This window comes from Microcaecilia unicolor, chromosome 1, assembly GCF_901765095.1.
Source record: "Microcaecilia unicolor chromosome 1, aMicUni1.1, whole genome shotgun sequence".
NCBI lineage: Eukaryota > Metazoa > Chordata > Amphibia > Gymnophiona > Siphonopidae > Microcaecilia > Microcaecilia unicolor.
The window spans coordinates 358,413,227-358,433,538 of record NC_044031.1 but is presented as its reverse complement, the minus strand read 5'-3'; the positions used below and the strand labels follow the sequence as shown (position 1 = coordinate 358,433,538).

The 20,312-nt window shown below is 40.7% G+C and overlaps 1 protein-coding gene across 1 annotated transcript in view; it reads right to left on the bottom strand.

Annotated features, from left to right (window-relative positions):
• Positions 1-7,973: 7,973 nt before the first annotated feature.
• Positions 7,974-20,312, bottom strand: part of LOC115474290 (sodium-dependent neutral amino acid transporter B(0)AT3-like) — a 157,551-nt gene continuing 145,212 nt past the window's right edge. The window contains exon 12 of the mRNA XM_030209699.1: positions 7,974-8,549. Coding sequence (XP_030065559.1) covers positions 8,349-8,549 — 201 coding nt within the window. The 3' untranslated portion in view covers positions 7,974-8,348. The remainder of the gene's footprint in view (positions 8,550-20,312) is intronic.

The window sequence follows — 20,312 nt, the reverse complement described above, 5'->3', positions numbered from 1 at the left end:
TTCATCAGCGCTTCAGCGTGACCCATTCGTACTCCTGGTGACACTTTTGCTCTCTCTCCGAACAACAATGCGGACAGAATCTGTACTTTGTAGTTTTTGTCGGCATCACTGCTCATTAAACAGAAGGCATCTTTACTTCTTGTCAGTTTTATCTTAACATCTACTGTGTTGATCAGAAGTTTTTCTTGGAAAAACAGATCACTGTGTATTCCAGTAATTCTGCATTCTGGCTACTGCTTTTAAAGTGAGCCCTTTGGTTGAAACCGACGTTGTGACCGCCAGGGTCTGTCAAGTCCTCACTCCTTGCTGAGTCTAAAACAGACCACTCAAAAAACTGCATTTTGAAGGGTCCTTCATCATAATTTAGAAGCAATTCTATGAGGGATCTATAAGGGTACCAGTTGTTGCTCTGACTGATGAGCCTGTCTCCAATTGTGACATCCAGCTGGCTGAAGAGGGAGGCTATTGGATAATTTACTAGCACCATTTTGGCTGCCCCTGCGTTATCAGTTCCATCTTCTTTCATGATCTTGCAGGTCAGATACAACAGCGTGTTGTTGAAATTCTAATAATCTTCACCATGACCAGCCATGTAAAAGTCCAGTGGTGCAGTTTGCAATAAGGCCTATAAAGGCGGCATTTCCATATAAATGCTTTTTTCGATACTGATTTGTGTGAGTGACAATTGAAAGAGGTCTAATTCTGATTTAACGCATTCTACCACGCCATTGTGCACAAAAGTCATTATTTTTCTGAAAACATATCTTCTGACTCTGTAGCATCGACTCTCTTCTTAGCTATGCGCTTAGGCTTCTAAGACACTATACAGTTTGGCTTCTTTCTTTTAAGGGGCTTGAGCGGTCCTTCTAAAAGCGTCTTCCCTCCTCTCTTTTTTTCGCACGACCATTAGTCCTGATCCGGTGTGCTTGGCGTTGTTGTTCATGTTATTCAAAACTACAGTGGCTGCTTTTCACATTCGGTTTAACAATCTCAGTGCCCCTTCTAGTAATGGTAGTGCTTTTCTAAAGAGACTATGAAACATACCACTGATCCCCACTCCATACATAATGGTTGATCCATTAAAGCCCAGGAGCCTGTGACCGGCCTGGACTACATAGTAATCCGTACGCTGCCGGGTTGCTACCATGTTAAAATGCATTTGCTTTTCGAGGTCGCAAGTAAAGCTTAAGGATCACCTTCCAGTAGCAAATTGAGACATTCCTGTTCTGATCCGTCTTTATTTCAAAGGCAGTAGTATCTTTGTGGTTCACAGGGACATAATGGGGTTTATTATATGTGAGGGTGACAAACTCGTTACTTTTCCCTTTAACTGGTACGCAACACAACAACGGTACAAAATTTTCTGCTACTAACTGATGCTCCACAATGTACAAAGTGTTAAAACCAGCTGTGATATCAGCGGGCAAACTCGCACTACTAGTAAAACCGTTAGGTTCTAACCCTAAAATGATTACTGGTGCACCCATATTTCTCATTACAGTTCTACGCCTGATGGGGTCATAAGAGATTAACTGGGGTTGCTTATCTTAGCGAACGGCGATGTCATCATTCATACTCTCCATTAAACTTTTCTCGCTCAACAAGTAACCTCTCTGTACTACAAATGTTTCATCCAGTAAGCCATACACCATCAAGACTTAAAATTTGCCTTTTGTAACATTGTCCCACTTGTGTGGTTATGGTATTTCTACCAAACCTACTTCCCAAGGGCCTTGTAGATCTAGAGGTCTTGCTAAATGTACTGTAGAATTAGAACTGGTGTTTTGCAGGAATATTTCCATAGAGGTGGACCCTTCATCATCCATGTTGGTTCTTGTGTGCAGCCCTTAGATGTCATGTACCTCACTGGCCTGCACACAACTGTTAAATTTCTCAGGCCACCCTCTCCATTGCACTAGACATTTTTTGTTCTGACCCCTTCTTTTTACTTCTAAAACTTTTTCAATGCGGTAGACCCTGTCAGTGTCAGTGTTGATTTTTAATAGTTTTTTGGGATAATCCTGTATTTTGTAAACAGACTTCTGCCCCCTGTTTAACACATCCGTGATTATATATATTTCATTCATCCACGTCTATTCGTATTCCTTTTGAAAAACGCCTTTTGTTTTTGACAGTCTTACGTGATCTCCTTTTGCAAATTGTTTCACAGCCATTTCTAGTTTTGCATTCCTTCTATATAGATCATTTTTCTAGACCTTAAGAGAATTTAGAGACGTCACGTTGCTAGGTCTTCCCCTTATAGTTCTGTGGAAACTCCGATTATAGCTACATAGTATGGCCTACAATACATCTACATAGTGAAAAGCATAGGAGCCACCTTTTCAAAATTATTGGGGGTGCTAAGTCCAGTGGAAATAACCTCTCCCTGGACACATACAAGGAATTTTCTCAATATTGAGGGTGCTCAAGCACCCACAGAATCAGTTCCTATGGTGAAAAGTGTTGCGTGACATGAAGAATTGCCAGATTTTAGTGTATGGTTGAACCTCTCTACTATGGCCATTTTTACATTGTTGGTCACAGATTCCTTTTCTTTTCAGTAACGTCTGTACAGGTTCATTTAAAAACTCTTTACCCTTATCCATTTGTATTTCTTGGGGTGTATGACCTAAACTAAATACCTTTTTAAAGGCTTTAGCCACCTCACAGCCATTTTTTTGTTTTTAGACACACAGCCCAAGCATATTTTGATAAAATGTCGATGATCATCAGTATATATTTATAGCCATGGTTAAAAGAAGACAGAGGTGACAGGTCCACCTCTTAAACTATGGTTTTGTTTCTTTGAAAATGAATACGAGCAGGTTTAAGGTATAAGTGTCTTGCTCCCTGAGCCATCCTTCAACCTGTATTCTGTTGAGAGCTTTATTATGTCTTCTAGAGGCCCTGAGCAGAGGCGTAATGCCTCCTAAACTCCCAACTGCCTCTGGATCATAGTAAATTCTGCTTAGGATTTTTTTGTACATGACTTCGTAGGGCGGTGCGCGTTTTAACACTCTCACAATAGGGTGGTTGGGTAGCTATATAAAGGGGTGGGTGGGGGGCATAGGATTATCTGCATGTGCACATTACATATCTCTATGTACATAAGTACATAAGTAGTGCCATACTGGGAAAGACCAAAGGTCCATCTAGCCCAGCATCCTGTCACCGACAGTGGCCAATCCAGGTCAAGGGCACCTGGCACGCTCCCCAAACGTAAAAACATTCCAGACAAGTTATACCTAAAAATGCGGAATTTTTCCAAGTCCATTTAATAGCGGTCTATGGACTTGTCCTTTAGGAATCTATCTAACCCCTTTTTAAACTCCGTCAAGCTAACCGCCCGTACCATGTTCTCCGGCAACGAATTCCAGAGTCTAATTACACGTTGGGTGAAGAAAAATTTTCTCCGATTCGTTTTAAATTTACCACACTGTAGCTTCAACTCATGCCCTCTAGTCCTAGTATTTTTGGATAGCGTGAACAGTCGCTTCACATCCACCCGATCCATTCCACTCATTATTTTATACACTTCTATCATATCTCCCCTCAGCCGTCTCTTCTCCAAGCTGAAAAGCCCTAGCCTTCTCAGCCTCTCTTCATAGGAAAGTCGTCCCATCCCCACTATCATTTTCGTCGCCCTTCGCTGTACCTTTTCCAAGTCTACTATATCTTTTTTGAGATACGGAGACCAGTACTGAACACAATACTCCAGGTGCGGTCGCACCATGGAGCGATACAACGGCATTATAACATCCGCACACCTGGACTCCATACCCTTCCTAATAACACCCAACATTCTATTCGCTTTCCTAGCCGCAGCAGCACACTGAGCAGAAGGTTTCAGCGTATCATCGACGACGACACCCAGATCCCTTTCTTGATCCGTAACTCCTAACGTGGAACCTTGCAAGACGTAGCTATAATTCGGGTTCCTCTTACCCACATGCATCACTTTGCACTTGTCAACATTGAACTTCATCTGCCACTTGCACGCCCATTCTCCCAGTCTCGCAAGGTCCTCCTGTAATCGTTCACATTCCTCCTGCGACTTGACGACCCTGAATAATTTTGTGTCATCGGCGAATTTAATTACCTTGCTAGTTACTCCCATCTCTAGGTCATTTATAAATACATTAAAAAGCAACGGACCCAGCACAGACCCCTGCGGGACCCCACTAACTACCCTCCTCCACTGAGAATACTGGCCACGCAATCCTACTCTCTGCTTCCTATCTTTCAACCAGTTCTTAATCCATAATAATACCCTACCTCCGATTCCATGACTCTGCAATTTCTTCAGGAGTCTTTCGTGCGGCACTTTGTCAAACGCCTTCTGAAAATCCAGATATACAATATCAACCGGCTCCCCGTTGTCCACATGTTTGCTTACCCCCTCAAAAAAATGCATTAGATTGGTGAGGCAAGACTTCCCTTCACTAAATCCGTGCTGACTTTGTCTCATCAGTCCATGTTTTTGTATATGCTCTGCAATTTTATTCTTAATAATAGCCTCCACCATCTTGCCCGGCACCGACGTCAGACTCACCGGTCTATAATTTCCCGGATCTCCTCTGGAACCCTTCTTAAAAATCGGAGTAACATTGGCTACCCTCCAGTCTTCCGGTATTACACTCGATTTTAGGGACAGATTGCATATTTCTAACAGTAGCTCCGCAAGTTCATTTTTTAGTTCTATTAATACTCTGGGATGAATACCATCAGGTCCCGGTGATTTACTACTCTTCAGCTTGCTGAACTGACCCATTACATCCTCCAAGGTTACAGAGAATTTGTTTAGTTTCTCCAACTCCCCCGCTTCAAATATTCTTTCCGGCACCGGTGTCCCCCCCAAATCCTCCTCGGTGAAGACCGAAGCAAAGAATTCATTTAATTTCTCCGCTACGGCTTTGTCCTCCTTGATCGCCCCTTTAACACCATTTTCGTCCAGCGGCCCAACCGACTCTTTGGCCGGTTTCCTGCTTTTAATGTATCTAAAAAAATTTTTACTATGTATTTTTGCTTCCAACGCTAATTTCTTCTCAAAGTCCTTTTTTGCCCTCCTTATCTCCGCTTTGCATTTGGCTTGGCATTCCTTATGATCTATCCTGTTACTTTCAGTTGGTTCTCTTCTCCACTTTCTGAAGGATTGTTTTTTGGCTCTAATGATTTCCTTTATCTTACTGTTTAGCCACGCCGGCTGACGTTTAGTCTTTTTTCCCTTTTTTCTAATACGTGGAATATATTTGTCCTGAACCTCCAGGATGGTGTTTTTAAACAGCATCCACGCCTGATGCAAGTTTTTTACTCTGCGAGCTGCTCCTTTCAGTCTTTTTTTCACCATTTTTCTCATTTTGTCGTAGTCACCTTTTCTAAAGTTAAACGCTAGCGTACTTGATTTCCTAGTTTCACTTCCTTCAATGCCAATATCAAAACCGATCATATTATGATCACTGTTATCAAGCGGCCCTCGTATCGTTACCCCCTGCACTAGATCATGAGCACCACTAAGGACTAAGTCTAGTATTTTTCCTTCTCTTGTCGGCTCCTGAACTAGCTGTTCCATGAAGCTGTCCTTGATTTCATCAAGAAATCTTATGTCCCTTGCGTGTACAGATGTTACATTAACCCAGTCTATATGCGGGTAATTGAAATCCCCCATTATTATTGTGTTGCCCAGTTTGTTTGCGTCCCTGATTTCCTTTAACATTTCCGCATCCGTCTGTTCGTCCTGGCCAGGCGGACGGTAGTACACTCCTATCACTATCCTTTTCCCCTTTGCACATGGAATTTCAATCCACAGTGATTCCAAGGAGTGTTTTGTTTCCTGCAGAATTTTCAATCTATTTGATTCAAGGCTCTCGTTAATATACAATGCTACCCCTCCACCAATCCGATTCACCCTATCACTACGATATAATTTGTACCCCGGTATGACAGTGTCCCACTGGTTATCCTCCTTCCACCAGGTCTCAGAGATGCCTATTATATCTAATTTTTCATTTAGTGCAATATATTCTAACTCCCCCATCTTATTTCTTAGGCTCCTGGCATTCGCATATAGACATTTCAAACTATGTTTGTTGTTCCTAAGTACATCATGCTTAGTACTTGACAGTATTAATTGGCAATCTTTTGTCTGATTTTTATTGTTATTTAAAGATACCCGATCTACTACAATCTCTTTTGCAACCTCACTATCAGGATACTCTATCTTCCCTGTTATGGTGATATCTTTGAAAGATACCTTATCCCGAACCATGCTCTTTTGAGCGACTGTCGGCCTGACTACAGCCGGTTGGGCTGATAGTTTTGCTAAACGAGAGGTAGAAGCAGAACCTAGATTCCCTGTAAATTTTCTGATGGCTAGAGAAAAATGAAGGGGGGGGGGGGGTCGAGATGGAGGATGCAGAGTAGGCACAGCTCACAGGTTTCTGCCTATAACATTTTAACATGTTGTCTTACAGCTACTGAGCAAATCACTATATAAAAATCATGTGTTCTGCCATTCAACTTTTTTTTTTAAACTTGCCTGTTCTATTAGGGCCAAAACAATCCCTGAATAAAGCAGAAAGAAAGAGAAAGGTTTGTTTTGTACGTTTCTTAGGTGAACACTAAAATCAAACTCAAGCATTTGGATTCATATCTTTTCGAAAGAAAAAGAAAACAAATGCGTATTTTCTTTCTGTGGTGGATGGGTTAGGGAGAAGGAAGGGCTGTAGTGGATGGCTGGATATCTATAATACAAAACAATCCCTGTATAAAGCAATTATTCTGCCACCTTTTTCTTTTAATAGTAATGTACTCAACATCTTTTATAACTTCTCTATTTCCAAAGTGAACACTGCTAAAAGAAAATAAAGGCATTGAAAAGAAAACGTTTATCTGTAACTTTTTTCTCTAGCTCTAAAAGAGCAGGGAGAGAGCTGTTGTGATCTCTCTTGAAAAATCAGGACTTACATGTTCCTTACGGTTACTGCTTAAGTCCACACTGCTTGGAAGGGGGCAGATCTGGGGTTCCATGTAAGTTTGTTGCTAGCTAGGAGGAAGCTACAGACCCTGTTGATCTCACACAGACAGAGAACATTGTGCTTGCTGGAAAAAGCAAACAGCTCTTGGGGAAAAAAAGCAGGACCGTGAGAGTGCTTGGAACAGCCCCGTAGGGTATTTCCAGACTGAATGATTTTTTTTTACAGCACAGCCAAGCAGGGAGGTGCTGTGCAGTAGGCTAGTCCTTCATGTCGTTCTTAAAAGCAGACAACCGTAACACAATCCAGCTTTTAAAAGGTGCCCTCTTTTTGAAAGAAAAAAGAAAAGCAAATGCCTATTTTTCCTTTCCTGTGAGAAAAAAAAGGTTAAGCTGTGTATGTGCAAATAAATTCTTCTAAGGCTGTAAGGGGTGGTGTCAGGGTATTTTGATGTCATTTCCCATCACATGACCCCATCCAAGATGGTGGCTTGTACTGGAAACAGGAAGTGATGTGATATATACAGTCAAGGAAGTTTAAACCTCCTTGTGTACTGTAGTGGCTACCATCTTGGAAAAAGGGCATGGCTATGATTCCATTTCCTATGACAACACCAAATGGGCAGGGTATGGGACAGGGCTATGCAAAAAGGGGGTGGAGTTTGTGGTGGGACTGTGCAAATAAGGCAGGGCAAGGGGCATTGCTATGTAAAAGGGGCAGTACTTGGGCAGTTTCAAGATATCTTATCCAGTGATGTCATCCAAGGGGGCGGGGAGTGTGCCCCGCTTGTGCCTTGATGCCATCAGTGGGGAATGGATGTGCCTTGGGCATGTCCTTGCTTCTGATTGGCTGAAAACCCAGAATTGGGTGTGCCACTTGTCAATCCTGCTGTCCTCTAAGAAAGTTTTACAGCAGCTGTCTGGCAAACCTGAATAACCACCAGCATTCTCCTCCTCCATGTCAAAATACATAAACTTGTGGGAAGTCAAGTTCAATATTGTAAAGTTTATTAATTTGTAGGAAAAAACAATCCTTCTAATTTTCAGCCCTGCCAAAATTAACACAGAAAAGTAACCTGCACCTTTGTCATGTGAAACATTATTTTTATTCATGTGAAGAAAATATTAGAAAATACAATAAAAAATGCTTTGAAAACTACATCTTTTGTGAATAAGGAGGTCAATAACTCACTGGTACAGTGGTTTTTGCACACTGGAGAAATGATAACAGGCATTTCTGGAATGCAGTTTCCAGAAATCAGTGACAGAGAAATGAATAACTAATATATTAGTGTTTATAAGCCAAGACATATCTTACATGAAACTCGTTAGATGACATCAGAAGAATATTTTATAATTGGAAACTTTTTGTAACTAGCTACAAAGAAGTCTGTGAGTTGCAGTATGCACTGTTTATATATGGTTCTGCTTTACATCTGCATCTTTTATCTCTCAGTCTCCTGATAAAATGGTAGAGTGCTACACCTGGGATAAACATGCAAGGGATGACCACAAGCAGCACACAGATGGTTAGAACCCATTTGGGATAAAGTTTCTTCTCCTTGATGGGAAAATTCACCTATAGGAAAAACAAATATGAGGAGATAAGTCATCACTGTCAATTAGCCTTTCCCCAACAACAGTCCTGTAAACAAACCAGTAGAGCAGTATTTTCTAAGAAGTTTAAAAATGCACAATTGAATGGCACTGTATACTTTTTTTATCTTTGTGAATATAATATCTGTGAAGACATACAACAATGCAAAATAATTACAAAATATTATGCAAAATCAGGAATTGAAGTGTCATACCTTGGCCATCACATATTGCAGCTCAGATAAGGATGCTGTCATGTTGAAAAATTCTAATATAATAAAACGCACCGTGAACGTTCTGTGAAGCCGGAAGCTTGAAGCCGGAAGTCTGAAGCCTTGAAGCCTTGAAGCCTTGAAGCCTGAAGCCTGAAGCCTTGAAGCCTTGAAGCCATCTGACGTCACTCCCAGGCTGAGGCTGAAGGGTTCGGGGATTCGTGGTGTGAAGCCTTCAAGCCAGCCAGCCGTCTCTGCCCCGCCCTCGCGACAAAACAAACAAATCCGGAAGCGAAACGTCAGGGAAGGAGGCGGAGCTCCCGACGTCTAGCCTTCCCTTCGCTGTGTTCCGCCTTCAAAACAAGGCGGAACACAGCGAAGGGAAGGCTAGACGTCGGGAGCGCCGCCTCCTTCCCTGACGCTTCGCTGCACGAACCGCCACGGAGGTAAAGTTAAAAAGAATTAAAAAAAAAAAAAAAAGGAAGCATGGATGCGAAGGGGGGGGGGGGCATGGATGCGAAGGGGTGGGGGGGCATGGATGCGAGGCATGGATGCGAAGGGGGGGGGCATGGATGCGAAGGGGGGGGAGGGAAGAAGAGGGCGGGCCAGGCTGGGACATGGGAGAGAGCGTAGCATGGATGCGAGGGGGGGGGGTCATGAAAGGGCGAGAGGGGACTTGCTGGAAGAGGATGAATGGAGGCGGCAGGGGACAGAGGAGCATGGATTACAGAGCAGGCCTCAGGCAGAGAGGGGAAATGCTGGATAGGGAAAAATGGAGGGGCCAGGTGACAGATGAGCATGGATGGGCATGGATTGGAAGGGCAGGACTCAGGGAGAGGGGAATTGCTGGATAGGGATGAATGGAGGGGACAGATGGGCATGGATGGATATGGATTACAGAGCAGGCCTCAGGCAGAGAGGGGAAATGCTGGATAGGGAAAAATGGAGGGGCCAGGTGACAGATGAGCATGGATGGGCATGGATTGGAAGGGCAGGACTCAGGGAGAGGGGAATTGCTGGATAGGGATGAATGGAGGGGACAGATGGGCATGGATGGATATGGATTGCAGGGCAGGCCTCAAGCAGAGAGGGGACATGCTGGATAGGGATGAATGGAGGGGGCAGGTGACAGACAAACATGGATGGCCATGGATTGGGAGGGCAGGGCTCACGGACAGAGGGGAATTGCTGGAAAAGGATGAATGGAGGGGGCAGGGGACAGATGGCCATGGATTGGGAGGGCACGGCTCACACTCTCTCTCTCATATACAATGTCTTTCTCACTCTCACACACTCTGTCTCACACTGTATCACATTCACTCTCTATGTGCCACACAGTCACTCACACACTCGCTTGGTCTCATACACTCACTGAAACAGAGAATCTGTGTCTCACACACACTCTCTCTCTCGCCCACACACACACACTCTCACTCACACTGTGTCTCACATACACACTTGCACACACTCTCATTCTCACACACACACTCTCTCACAAACACACTCACACCCAGACTCACGCTCTCTCTCACACAATCACACTTTCACTCCGACTCTCAAACAGTCACTCTCACATACACTCTCCCAAACATACACACTCCGAGGAAAACCTTGCTAGCGCCCGTTTCATTTGTGTCAGAAACGGGCCTTTTTTACTAGTCTGTACATAAAACGCTACCTCAACATTCTGAAGACAACCTGCTGAAGCCATCTGCAAAATCCCTAAACAGTTCGTAAGTTCATGGTGGTGAAGCCATCCAACTCACCATGTCACTCTGCCCCGCCCTCGAGGGCGGAACACAGAGAGTAAAGGGATCCATAAAGGCACCCCTACCAACTGGCAACCCCCTCCAACAAACAACGACCCATGCAGGGGGAGTGTTTCCGTACTCCTCCCCCTGCCTAGGAATCGCTACAGACTCCCCAACCACACGACCACAAAAGCCACCCGCAACTCCCCCCACACACACACAAACACACAAATGCAAACACACACACAAACACACATAAACATACACAAATGCAAACACACACACACAAACACACACAAATGCAAACACACAAACACACACACACATAAACACACACAAACACACACGCAAACACACATACACACACATAAACACACACAAACACAAATACACACACAAATGCAAACACACACACACAGAAACACACAAATGCAAACACACACACAAATGCAAACACACACACACAGAAACACACAAATGCAAACACACACACAAATGCAAACACACATAAACATACACACAAATGCAAACACACACACAAATGCAAACACACACACACAGAAACACACAAATGCAAACACACACACAAATGCAAACACACATAAACATACACACAAATGCAAACACACACAAATGCAAACACAAACACACATAAACATACACACAAATGCAAACACACACGCAAACACACATACACACACATAAACACACACAAACACATAAATACACACACAAATGCAAACACACACACACACAGAAACACACAAATGCAAACACACACACAAATGCAAACACAAACACACATAAACATACACACAAATGCAAACACACACGCAAACACACACATAAACACACATAAACACACAAACACACGCAGAAACACACACAAACGCATACACACACGCAGAAACACACACAAACGCAAACACACACACAAACGCAAACACACACACAAACACACACAAACACACACAAACACATGCAAACACACACACGCAAACACACACAAACACATGCAAACACACACACGCAAACACACACACACAAACACACACGCAAACACACACAAAAACACACACAAACGCAAACACACACACACAGAAACACACACAAACGCAAACACAATCAAACACACGCAAACACACACACATGCAAACACACACACATACACAAACACACACGCAAACATACACAAACACACACGCAAACACACACGCAAACATACACATAAACACACGCAAACACACACACAAACGCACACACACAAACACACAAACACACACACACACAAAAACACACACACAAAAACACACAAACACACACACACACAGCCTCGACGGTGCACCTCTAAGTGCCCCCCCCCCCCGCCGCATCGCCACAACAACCCGTGCAACGGGGCATCAGAAAGCCCCTACCCCCTTCCCTCCTCACCGCATCACCCAACCCCTCCCCCGCCGCTTCACCAAGCCCCTCCCCCCCCACATCGACCGCCTCGCCACCCGCGACCGCTAATACAAACTCTGTCCGGCGGCTGCTGCTGCTTCTATTCAGCAGCAGCAGCCCGTACATAAAGAAAACAAACAAAAAAATAGCCTCCTAAAACGCACCTCCATGGAGAACCATCTCACATTGGCTGACATCTCTGCAGCCGCTCCACCTCTCCCCTCAACGTCAGTGCCCCTGCCGGAGAAACGCCGAGATGTCAGAGGGGAGAGGAGGAGTGCATGCTGAGACTTCAGCCAATGTGAGATGCTTCTCAACGGAGGTGCGTTTTAGGAGGATTTTTTTTTCTTTATGTACGGGCTGCTGCTGCTGAATAGCAGAAGCAGCAGTCGCCGGACACAGTTTGTATTAGCGGTTGCGTGTGGCGAGGGGGTTGATGAGGGGGGAGGGGCTTGGTGATGTGCCACGGTGGGGGGGGGGGGCGGGTGATGCGCGAAGGGGAGGGGACAAGGGGCTTTCTATGGGTGCTGCGCCGGCTGGGAGTGGGAAGGGGGGTCTCGCTGGACATGGGTGGCTGAAAGGAAGCAGGGGGAGGGGAGGGTCGCTGCACATGGGTGGCTGCAGGGGGGGCAGGGAGATAGGGATGGGCTCCACACACCACATGGGTGCCTGCAAAGGGGACAGGGGATACAGGACGGACACTGCAGGGCGGGCAGGGGGACAGAAGGGTTGGTGGTCATCAGGGGGGACAGGTGGGTCGATGGACATGGCTGGCCACAGGGAAGGAACAGAGAAAAGGAGAGGAGTGTCCTCAGACATGGGTGGCTGCACAGGAGAGGAGGGTCGCTGGACATGGGTAGCTGCAGGGGGGGGCAGGGGGACAGAAGGGTCGCTGGACATGGCTGGCTGCAGGGGGGACGGGAGAGAGGAGGGACGCTGCACATGCATGCCTGCAGGGGGACAGGAGGGATGCTGAGGGGGGGGGGCTGAGACCACATGGGTGGCTGCAGGGGGAGCAGGGGAGACAGGAAGGACGCAGCAGGGGGAGAGGAGGGTTGATGGGCATGGGTGGCTGCAGGGGGATGCTGGACATGGGTGGCTGCAGGGGGAACACGGGGAGAGGAGGGTCGCTGCACATGCCTGGCTTCAAGGGGGCAGGGGAGAGGGAGGGGGTGAGGGGGTTCCTCACACCACACACACAGTCACTCATTCTCTGTCTGCCACATACACTCTCACTCACACACTCACTGTCTTTGTCCCTCTCTCTCACACAGTGTCACACAGAAACACAAACACTGTCTCTCACACACTCTCTCTCTCTCGCACAAACACATACACTCTGTCTCTCTCTCTCTCACATTCTCTCTGACACACACTCTCCAGCTCTCACACACGCTCTTTCTGAAACATACACTCCAAGGAAAACCTTGCTAGCGCCCGTTTCATTTCTAACAGAAACGGGCCTTTTTTTACTAGTGTAACAAACATTCACACACCTCTATATATCTTAAAACCTGATAACTATCACTTTACCTGGTTAGTTATCCAGATCGTGGGCTCAATATCGCCACCGTTTGGATAGTTGCATCAGACATTGTTCTAGTCAGATATTCAGTGCAGGCCATTATCTGGATACTGGCATTGAAAATGTAGGGATTAATATTCAGTGGGTTTTCAGCCAGCAGGAGAAGCTCCTGCCTGTTTAAACCCCGCTCAGCGAGCCATCATCAAATCCTCCAGTACTTAACTGCACAATTCTGCTGCATATCCCCTCTTACCACCGTAGCACTATGTAGTTAGTGCTGGGGAAGTCTGTGGTTGGAGTCAGAAGCCGGCAGTTATGATGGCACCTGCCATATTCAATGCCAGTGCCTGCATGTCTAATCAAGTAGATAGGCTCACACAAAAGGCAGTGTCATGCTTAGCTATGCGGGTGCTGGCACTGAATATCAGCTGGCACTCATATAATTTTCAGGTTGGTGACTGATCTGCATATTCAATGTTGGTTGGACCCAGCATTGACTATCTCGGTTAGATCTAGCCTGTTTTAAAACCACTGACTGCCCTGGGCTGAATATTGACTGTCGCTGCTGGCACAAAAAAAAATAATGCTTACTGTAGCTGCTGAATATCAGCCAGCGAGTTTCTATATATAGGGGCCACTTTATTAGAGGAATGGTTTCCAAACTATACAGCAATGATCCTATTTTTCAGGTAAACAAGCCAGTAATCCCAACCCTGCCTTACCTCCTGTGCCGCTACTCCAGGCCCATATGTGACATCAGCTGAAATGCTACCATAGTCTTCTCCAACATTCATCAAGCTTGTTCATGCTAACTTAGAGTATCCCTGCTCAAGATGATGAGACTGTGGGGGGAGGGGGTTCCCCTCCATGTTCACCACCTCAAATGTGTATTTTGTCATCCTATTTGTGGTCATAACTCATGGTTTGAGAAGTGCTGCAAAGGAAAGCTTTTCTTGTGCCTAGATACTGCTGGTAGCTTTGCAAACATCATGTGCATGTTAAAATGATTCTTTTCACTTGCTTCACAAAACTAATGATACAGACTACATCTATATTCTGCATGTTGCCAGTTATGTAATTTCCCTCATGCTCTCCTCTAAAAGATAACAGGACTGCATGCTCAGCTTAACCTATGGATGGTAGGAAAGAAGTACAATGGGCCCCAAGAATTGGTGTGAAGGAACTAAATTTATTAGAGGATGACATGGGCTGTGTTTCAGCAATATGTCAACAAAACACAATCCAGCAAGAAAAACCAGTCCAGTCCACAAGTAAACCAGCATAATACTAAGGATAGGAATGGTCACAAAAACCACAGATGCAACAGGATGAAAAAACAGCCTTTATTACGAATGGTGGTAAGCAGGTACAAGTAACAATCCTGGACCCATCACAGGCCATGTTTTGGCTATAAGGGGGGGTCCTTTAATAATATCCAGTGCTAGGGACAATCAGCTCTGGAAATAGCCAAATGCGAGAGCACAAAGCTAAAAACAACCACAAGAAAAACTCTAAATCAAATGTAGAGAGCCAATAATGTAAAAAACAAAAAGGAGGTAAAAAACCCTCACGAAACCGTGAGATAGAAAGAAAAAAGTGAGGAAAATGGATGAGGATACCAAAAATTGTGTTTATTCGCATAAAAAATCAAAATTAAAAAAATTAACAATGGTTATATGAAGTATAAAACGGACCCGACACGGCCGTGTTTCGGCCCTAAGGCCTGCCTCAGGGGTCTTTGCAACCTGAATTGAATTGATGAGAACAGAATAAGTGAATAACATTAATACAAATATGGCATAAACTTAAGTATAATTAAAAAATTGAAAATGAAGCGACACTAAGTAAATATGAGACATCAATGAATAATATTAAAAGTATTAAAAATTGATAATGTATATACGGTATTAAGAGGTAATACATTAAGAATGTTTTTTTTTTAATTTTTTTAAAAATATAATAAAAAAAATTTTTTTGTGAATGAAGACACATAAATAGTACTTTAGACTGTATATCAATTTATGAAAATAAATGTTATATGTTTGAAAAATGAATTATTAAATAATCAAATGAATTATTAAATAATATAAACTATAAAACATCGTGGGTAAATATTTGGACAATGCATCAGTTTATAAAAATATATATTTGTCAATTTGTAAGAGTAGACAATGTATTTATAAAGAAGAATGATAATTAAAATTTGTATATGTATATAAGGAGAAAATGTATAATAAATATATATTTTTTAAATCAAATTTTATGTGTTTTTTATTAAAGTATCATATAAATGTGGTGAATTAATCATGCACTGAAATAATTTATAATAGACTAAATGAACTGTAAATTACCTCAGAAAATGTATATCAAGGTATGTACTCCAAGGCAAATATCTGAACGGAAAATCTCTAAGATCTGTGTACTAGAAAGTAAGAGTAAATATAAAAGGATCAAATGCTTGTATAAATTAAAACATATGAGATGATGCTATGAAAAAATATATATGACGATGACATTTATCAGAAAAGGGATGAAGAGACATGGATATAAGACACAAAAAAGATAAATAAAAGGGCTAAAAAATAAATAGAGAAACATTAAGTAATGAATATTGTGAAATGCTATATTGAAAGGCAAAATGTATGTGAACAGAAAATGTTATGTATTGACATACTAAAAATATAATAAGCTAGTATATGGAGGTTGAACGCACTTACCTCCTCTCTTCTAGAAAAACATATATATAAAATGTGCTGAAAAGCACAAAAAGCGTATGATGCTGCAAAAAACAAAAAGAATTTACACTGCATAAAAAGAACAGAAAATAATAATGAAACTAAATAATGTAAAACGACGTGATATTATGAGATGATTAAAAACTAAATCTAATGAGCTCTAGAATTTCTATTCTACCGATTATGAAAAGATTATATATAGAAAATATGTGTATTGGGGACACTGAGATTTCTATTATAAAATTTACTAAATTAAAGCTGTCTAAATCGCATAGATCTATATACAAAACTATCTGGAGTCTATAACAAAAATAGTCTTCTATGAAAATCTTTTAATTGTGTTTATTTGCTGATTGCTGAAATATTGAAAAACTTATCTTTCTGAGTGTCTTTCTACAATTGTATATAGTATGAATACCAGAGAATGCTTACCTTCTCTACAGAGAGATATATGTAATTTGTAAACTATTGAAAAATGGTGGTTTAATTGGCGTCACTTATATAAGAACGGATAAAGAAAATGGCGTGCACTAATCATTTCCATGGTTCTCATCATTCATTACATTTATTTTAACATATGTTTTTTCAATTCAATTCCTCCTCTTTTTATTATTCACCCCTCATCCTTTTTCCCGTTATTGGTCACAAATTAACGTAATTTAATAATCAGTAGCTTCATTTCATTTCATCAGCTCATCCCCTCCCTATTTAGAATTATACGTTTTCTTTTTCCCGCTATTTTTTGAAAAACGTCATTTCCTTTATCCACATCTATTTAAGAGACGTCAATTAAACTGCCATTTTCTAATATTTCAGAATTGCAGACATCTCTTTGGAGAGAAGGTAAGCATTGAAATTTAGAACCCTTCTCACCGCTGACGATACTTTATCATTTTCTGTTATTTTAAAATAGACAAAATGTTCGCGGTATTCATAGTACATATATTTGTAGAAAGATACTCAGATTAACATTCTAGCATTCAACAAACAAACACATATAAAAGTTTTTCGGAGAAGACTCCCATTGCCCAACATAGAGATTTATGCGATTTAGACACTATTTTAATGTGTGCACTAATCATTTTTATGCCTCCTCATTATCGATAGTTCTTTCAATTCCTTATTTTTTCATTTTTGTATTTATTTATATTATACATTCCTTTAGATTGCCCACTAAATCTGTGCAATCTAGTAAATTATAGTTTGACTTCATTTCAGCAGTTCATTTGTGCCCTTCATTATAAAACATGCGGTTTTTTTCCCGTTAATTTTGTAAAACGTTGTTTCCTTCATGCTCTGCTATTTTAAGAGACACTATTCAAACTACCATTTTTTAACATTTTTTAATTGTAGACACTTCTTAGTAGAGAAGGTAAGCACTAAAATTTAGTACCTTTTCATTGTTTCTTGACATTATATCATCACGTAATTTTATTAACTTCAGTCACTTTAAAACAGACAAAATTTCCGTGGCATTTACACTATATATATTTGCAGAAAGATATTCAGAAAAGACATGTTCATCAACATTTTAGCATTCAACAAATAAACATATATAAAAGATTTTCGGAGTAGACTCTTTTGTTAAAAACTCCTGATAGCCCGGCATAGAGATTTATGTGATTTAGGTAGCATTGATTTTATAATGTTCACTATTTATTTAATGCATGCACTAATCAATTTTAAGCTTCCTCATCACCACAGTTCTTTTTTTATATACATCATTAACCCTTATTTTTCTTCCGATTGTCCACTAAACTAGTTTAATCTAGTAAATTGTGGTTTCACTTCATTTCATTAGTTCACCTGTGCTTCTTATCGAAATTTACATAACTTTCTCCCATTTTTTGTAAAATGCCATTTTCTTTATCCGTTCTTATATAAGTGACGCCAATTAAACCACCATTTTTCAATAGTTTACAAATTACATATATCTCTCTGTAGAGAAGGTAAGCATTCTCTGGTATTCATACTATATACAATTGTAGAAAGACACTCAGAAAGATAAGTTTTTCAATATTTCAGCAATCAGCAAATAAACACAATTAAAAGATTTTCATAGAAGACTATTTTTGTTATAGACTCCAGATAGTTTTGTATATAGATCTATGCGATTTAGACAGCTTTAATTTAGTAAATTTTATAATAGAAATCTCAGTGTCCCCAATACACATATTTTCTATATATAATCTTTTCATAATCGGTAGAATAGAAATTCTAGAGCTCATTAGATTTAGTTTTTAATCATCTCATAATATCACGTCGTTTTACATTATTTAGTTTCATTATTATTTTCTGTTCTTTTTATGCAGTGTAAATTCTTTTTGTTTTTTGCAGCATCATACGCTTTTTGTGCTTTTCAGCACATTTTATATATATGTTTTTCTAGAAGAGAGGAGGTAAGTGCGTTCAACCTCCATATACTAGCTTATTATATTTTTAGTATGTCAATACATAACATTTTCTGTTCACATACATTTTGCCTTTCAATATAGCATTTCACAATATTCATTACTTAATGTTTCTCTATTTATTTTTTAGCCCTTTTATTTATCTTTTTTGTGTCTTATATCCATGTCTCTTCATCCCTTTTCTGATAAATGTCATCGTCATATATATTTTTTCATAGCATCATCTCATATGTTTTAATTTATACAAGCATTTGATCCTTTTATATTTACTCTTACTTTCTAGTACACAGATCTTAGAGATTTTCCGTTCAGATATTTGCCTTGGAGTACATACCTTGATATACATTTTCTGAGGTAATTTACAGTTCATTTAGTCTATTATAAATTATTTCAGTGCATGATTAATTCACCACATTTATATGATACTTTAATAAAAAACACATAAAATTTGATTTAAAAAATATATATTTATTATACATTTTCTCCTTATATACATATACAAATTTTAATTATCATTCTTCTTTATAAATACATTGTCTACTCTTACAAATTGACAAATATATATTTTTATAAACTGATGCATTGTCCAAATATTTACCCACGATGTTTTATAGTTTATATTATTTAATAATTCATTTGATTATTTAATAATTCATTTTTCAAACATATAACATTTATTTTCATAAATTGATATACAGTCTAAAGTACTATTTATGTGTCTTCATTCACAAAAAATTTTTTTTATTATATTTTTAAAAAAATTTAAAAAAAAACATTCTTAATGTATTACCTCTTAATACCGTATATACATTATCAATTTTTAATACTTTTAATATTATTCATTGATGTCTCATATTTACTTAGTGTCGCTTCATTTTCAATTTTTTAATTATACTTAAGTTTATGCCATATTTGTATTAATGTTATTCACTTATTCTGTTCTCATCAATTCAATTCAGAGAGCCAATAATGTACCATCGGCAATGGAATAAAGGCTCTGGTTTTCAGCAATATGTCTGCATCAGGGATCAACAAATATGTGTTCCAACACATGTATGAATTCGTTGAAATCAATAAAATGTGAATCAGCATATGAATATTAGTGTGGTGAATATGCAGAGCATATGCACTAATTGTGCATATATTGGATCACATTGTTGTACTGATTGCAACAAATTCATGCATTTGTTGGAATGTACATTGGCTGACTCAGGCATATTGGTGAAACATGGCCTTTGTCGGGTCCTCTAATAAATGTAGTTCCGTCACACCAGTTCTTGGGGCCCATTGTCGATATTGTGTATCTGGATTTTCAAAAGGCATTTGACAAAGCACCTCATGAAAGACTCCAGAAGAAATTGGAGAGTCGTGGGATAGAAGGTAGTGTCCAATTGTGGATTAAAAACTGGTTAAAGGATAGAAAACAGAGAGTATGGTTAAATGGTCAGTATTCTCAACGGAGAAGGGTAGATAGTAGGGTTCCCCAGGGCTCTGTGCTGGGACTGCTGCTTTTTGACATATTTATAAATGATCTAGAGATGGGACTAACTAGTGAGGTAATTAAATTTGCTGATGACACAAAGTTGTCAAATTGAAAGAGGATTGTGAAATATTAAAAGCGGACCTTACAAGACTGGGAGACTGGGCATCCAAATGGCAGATGATGTTT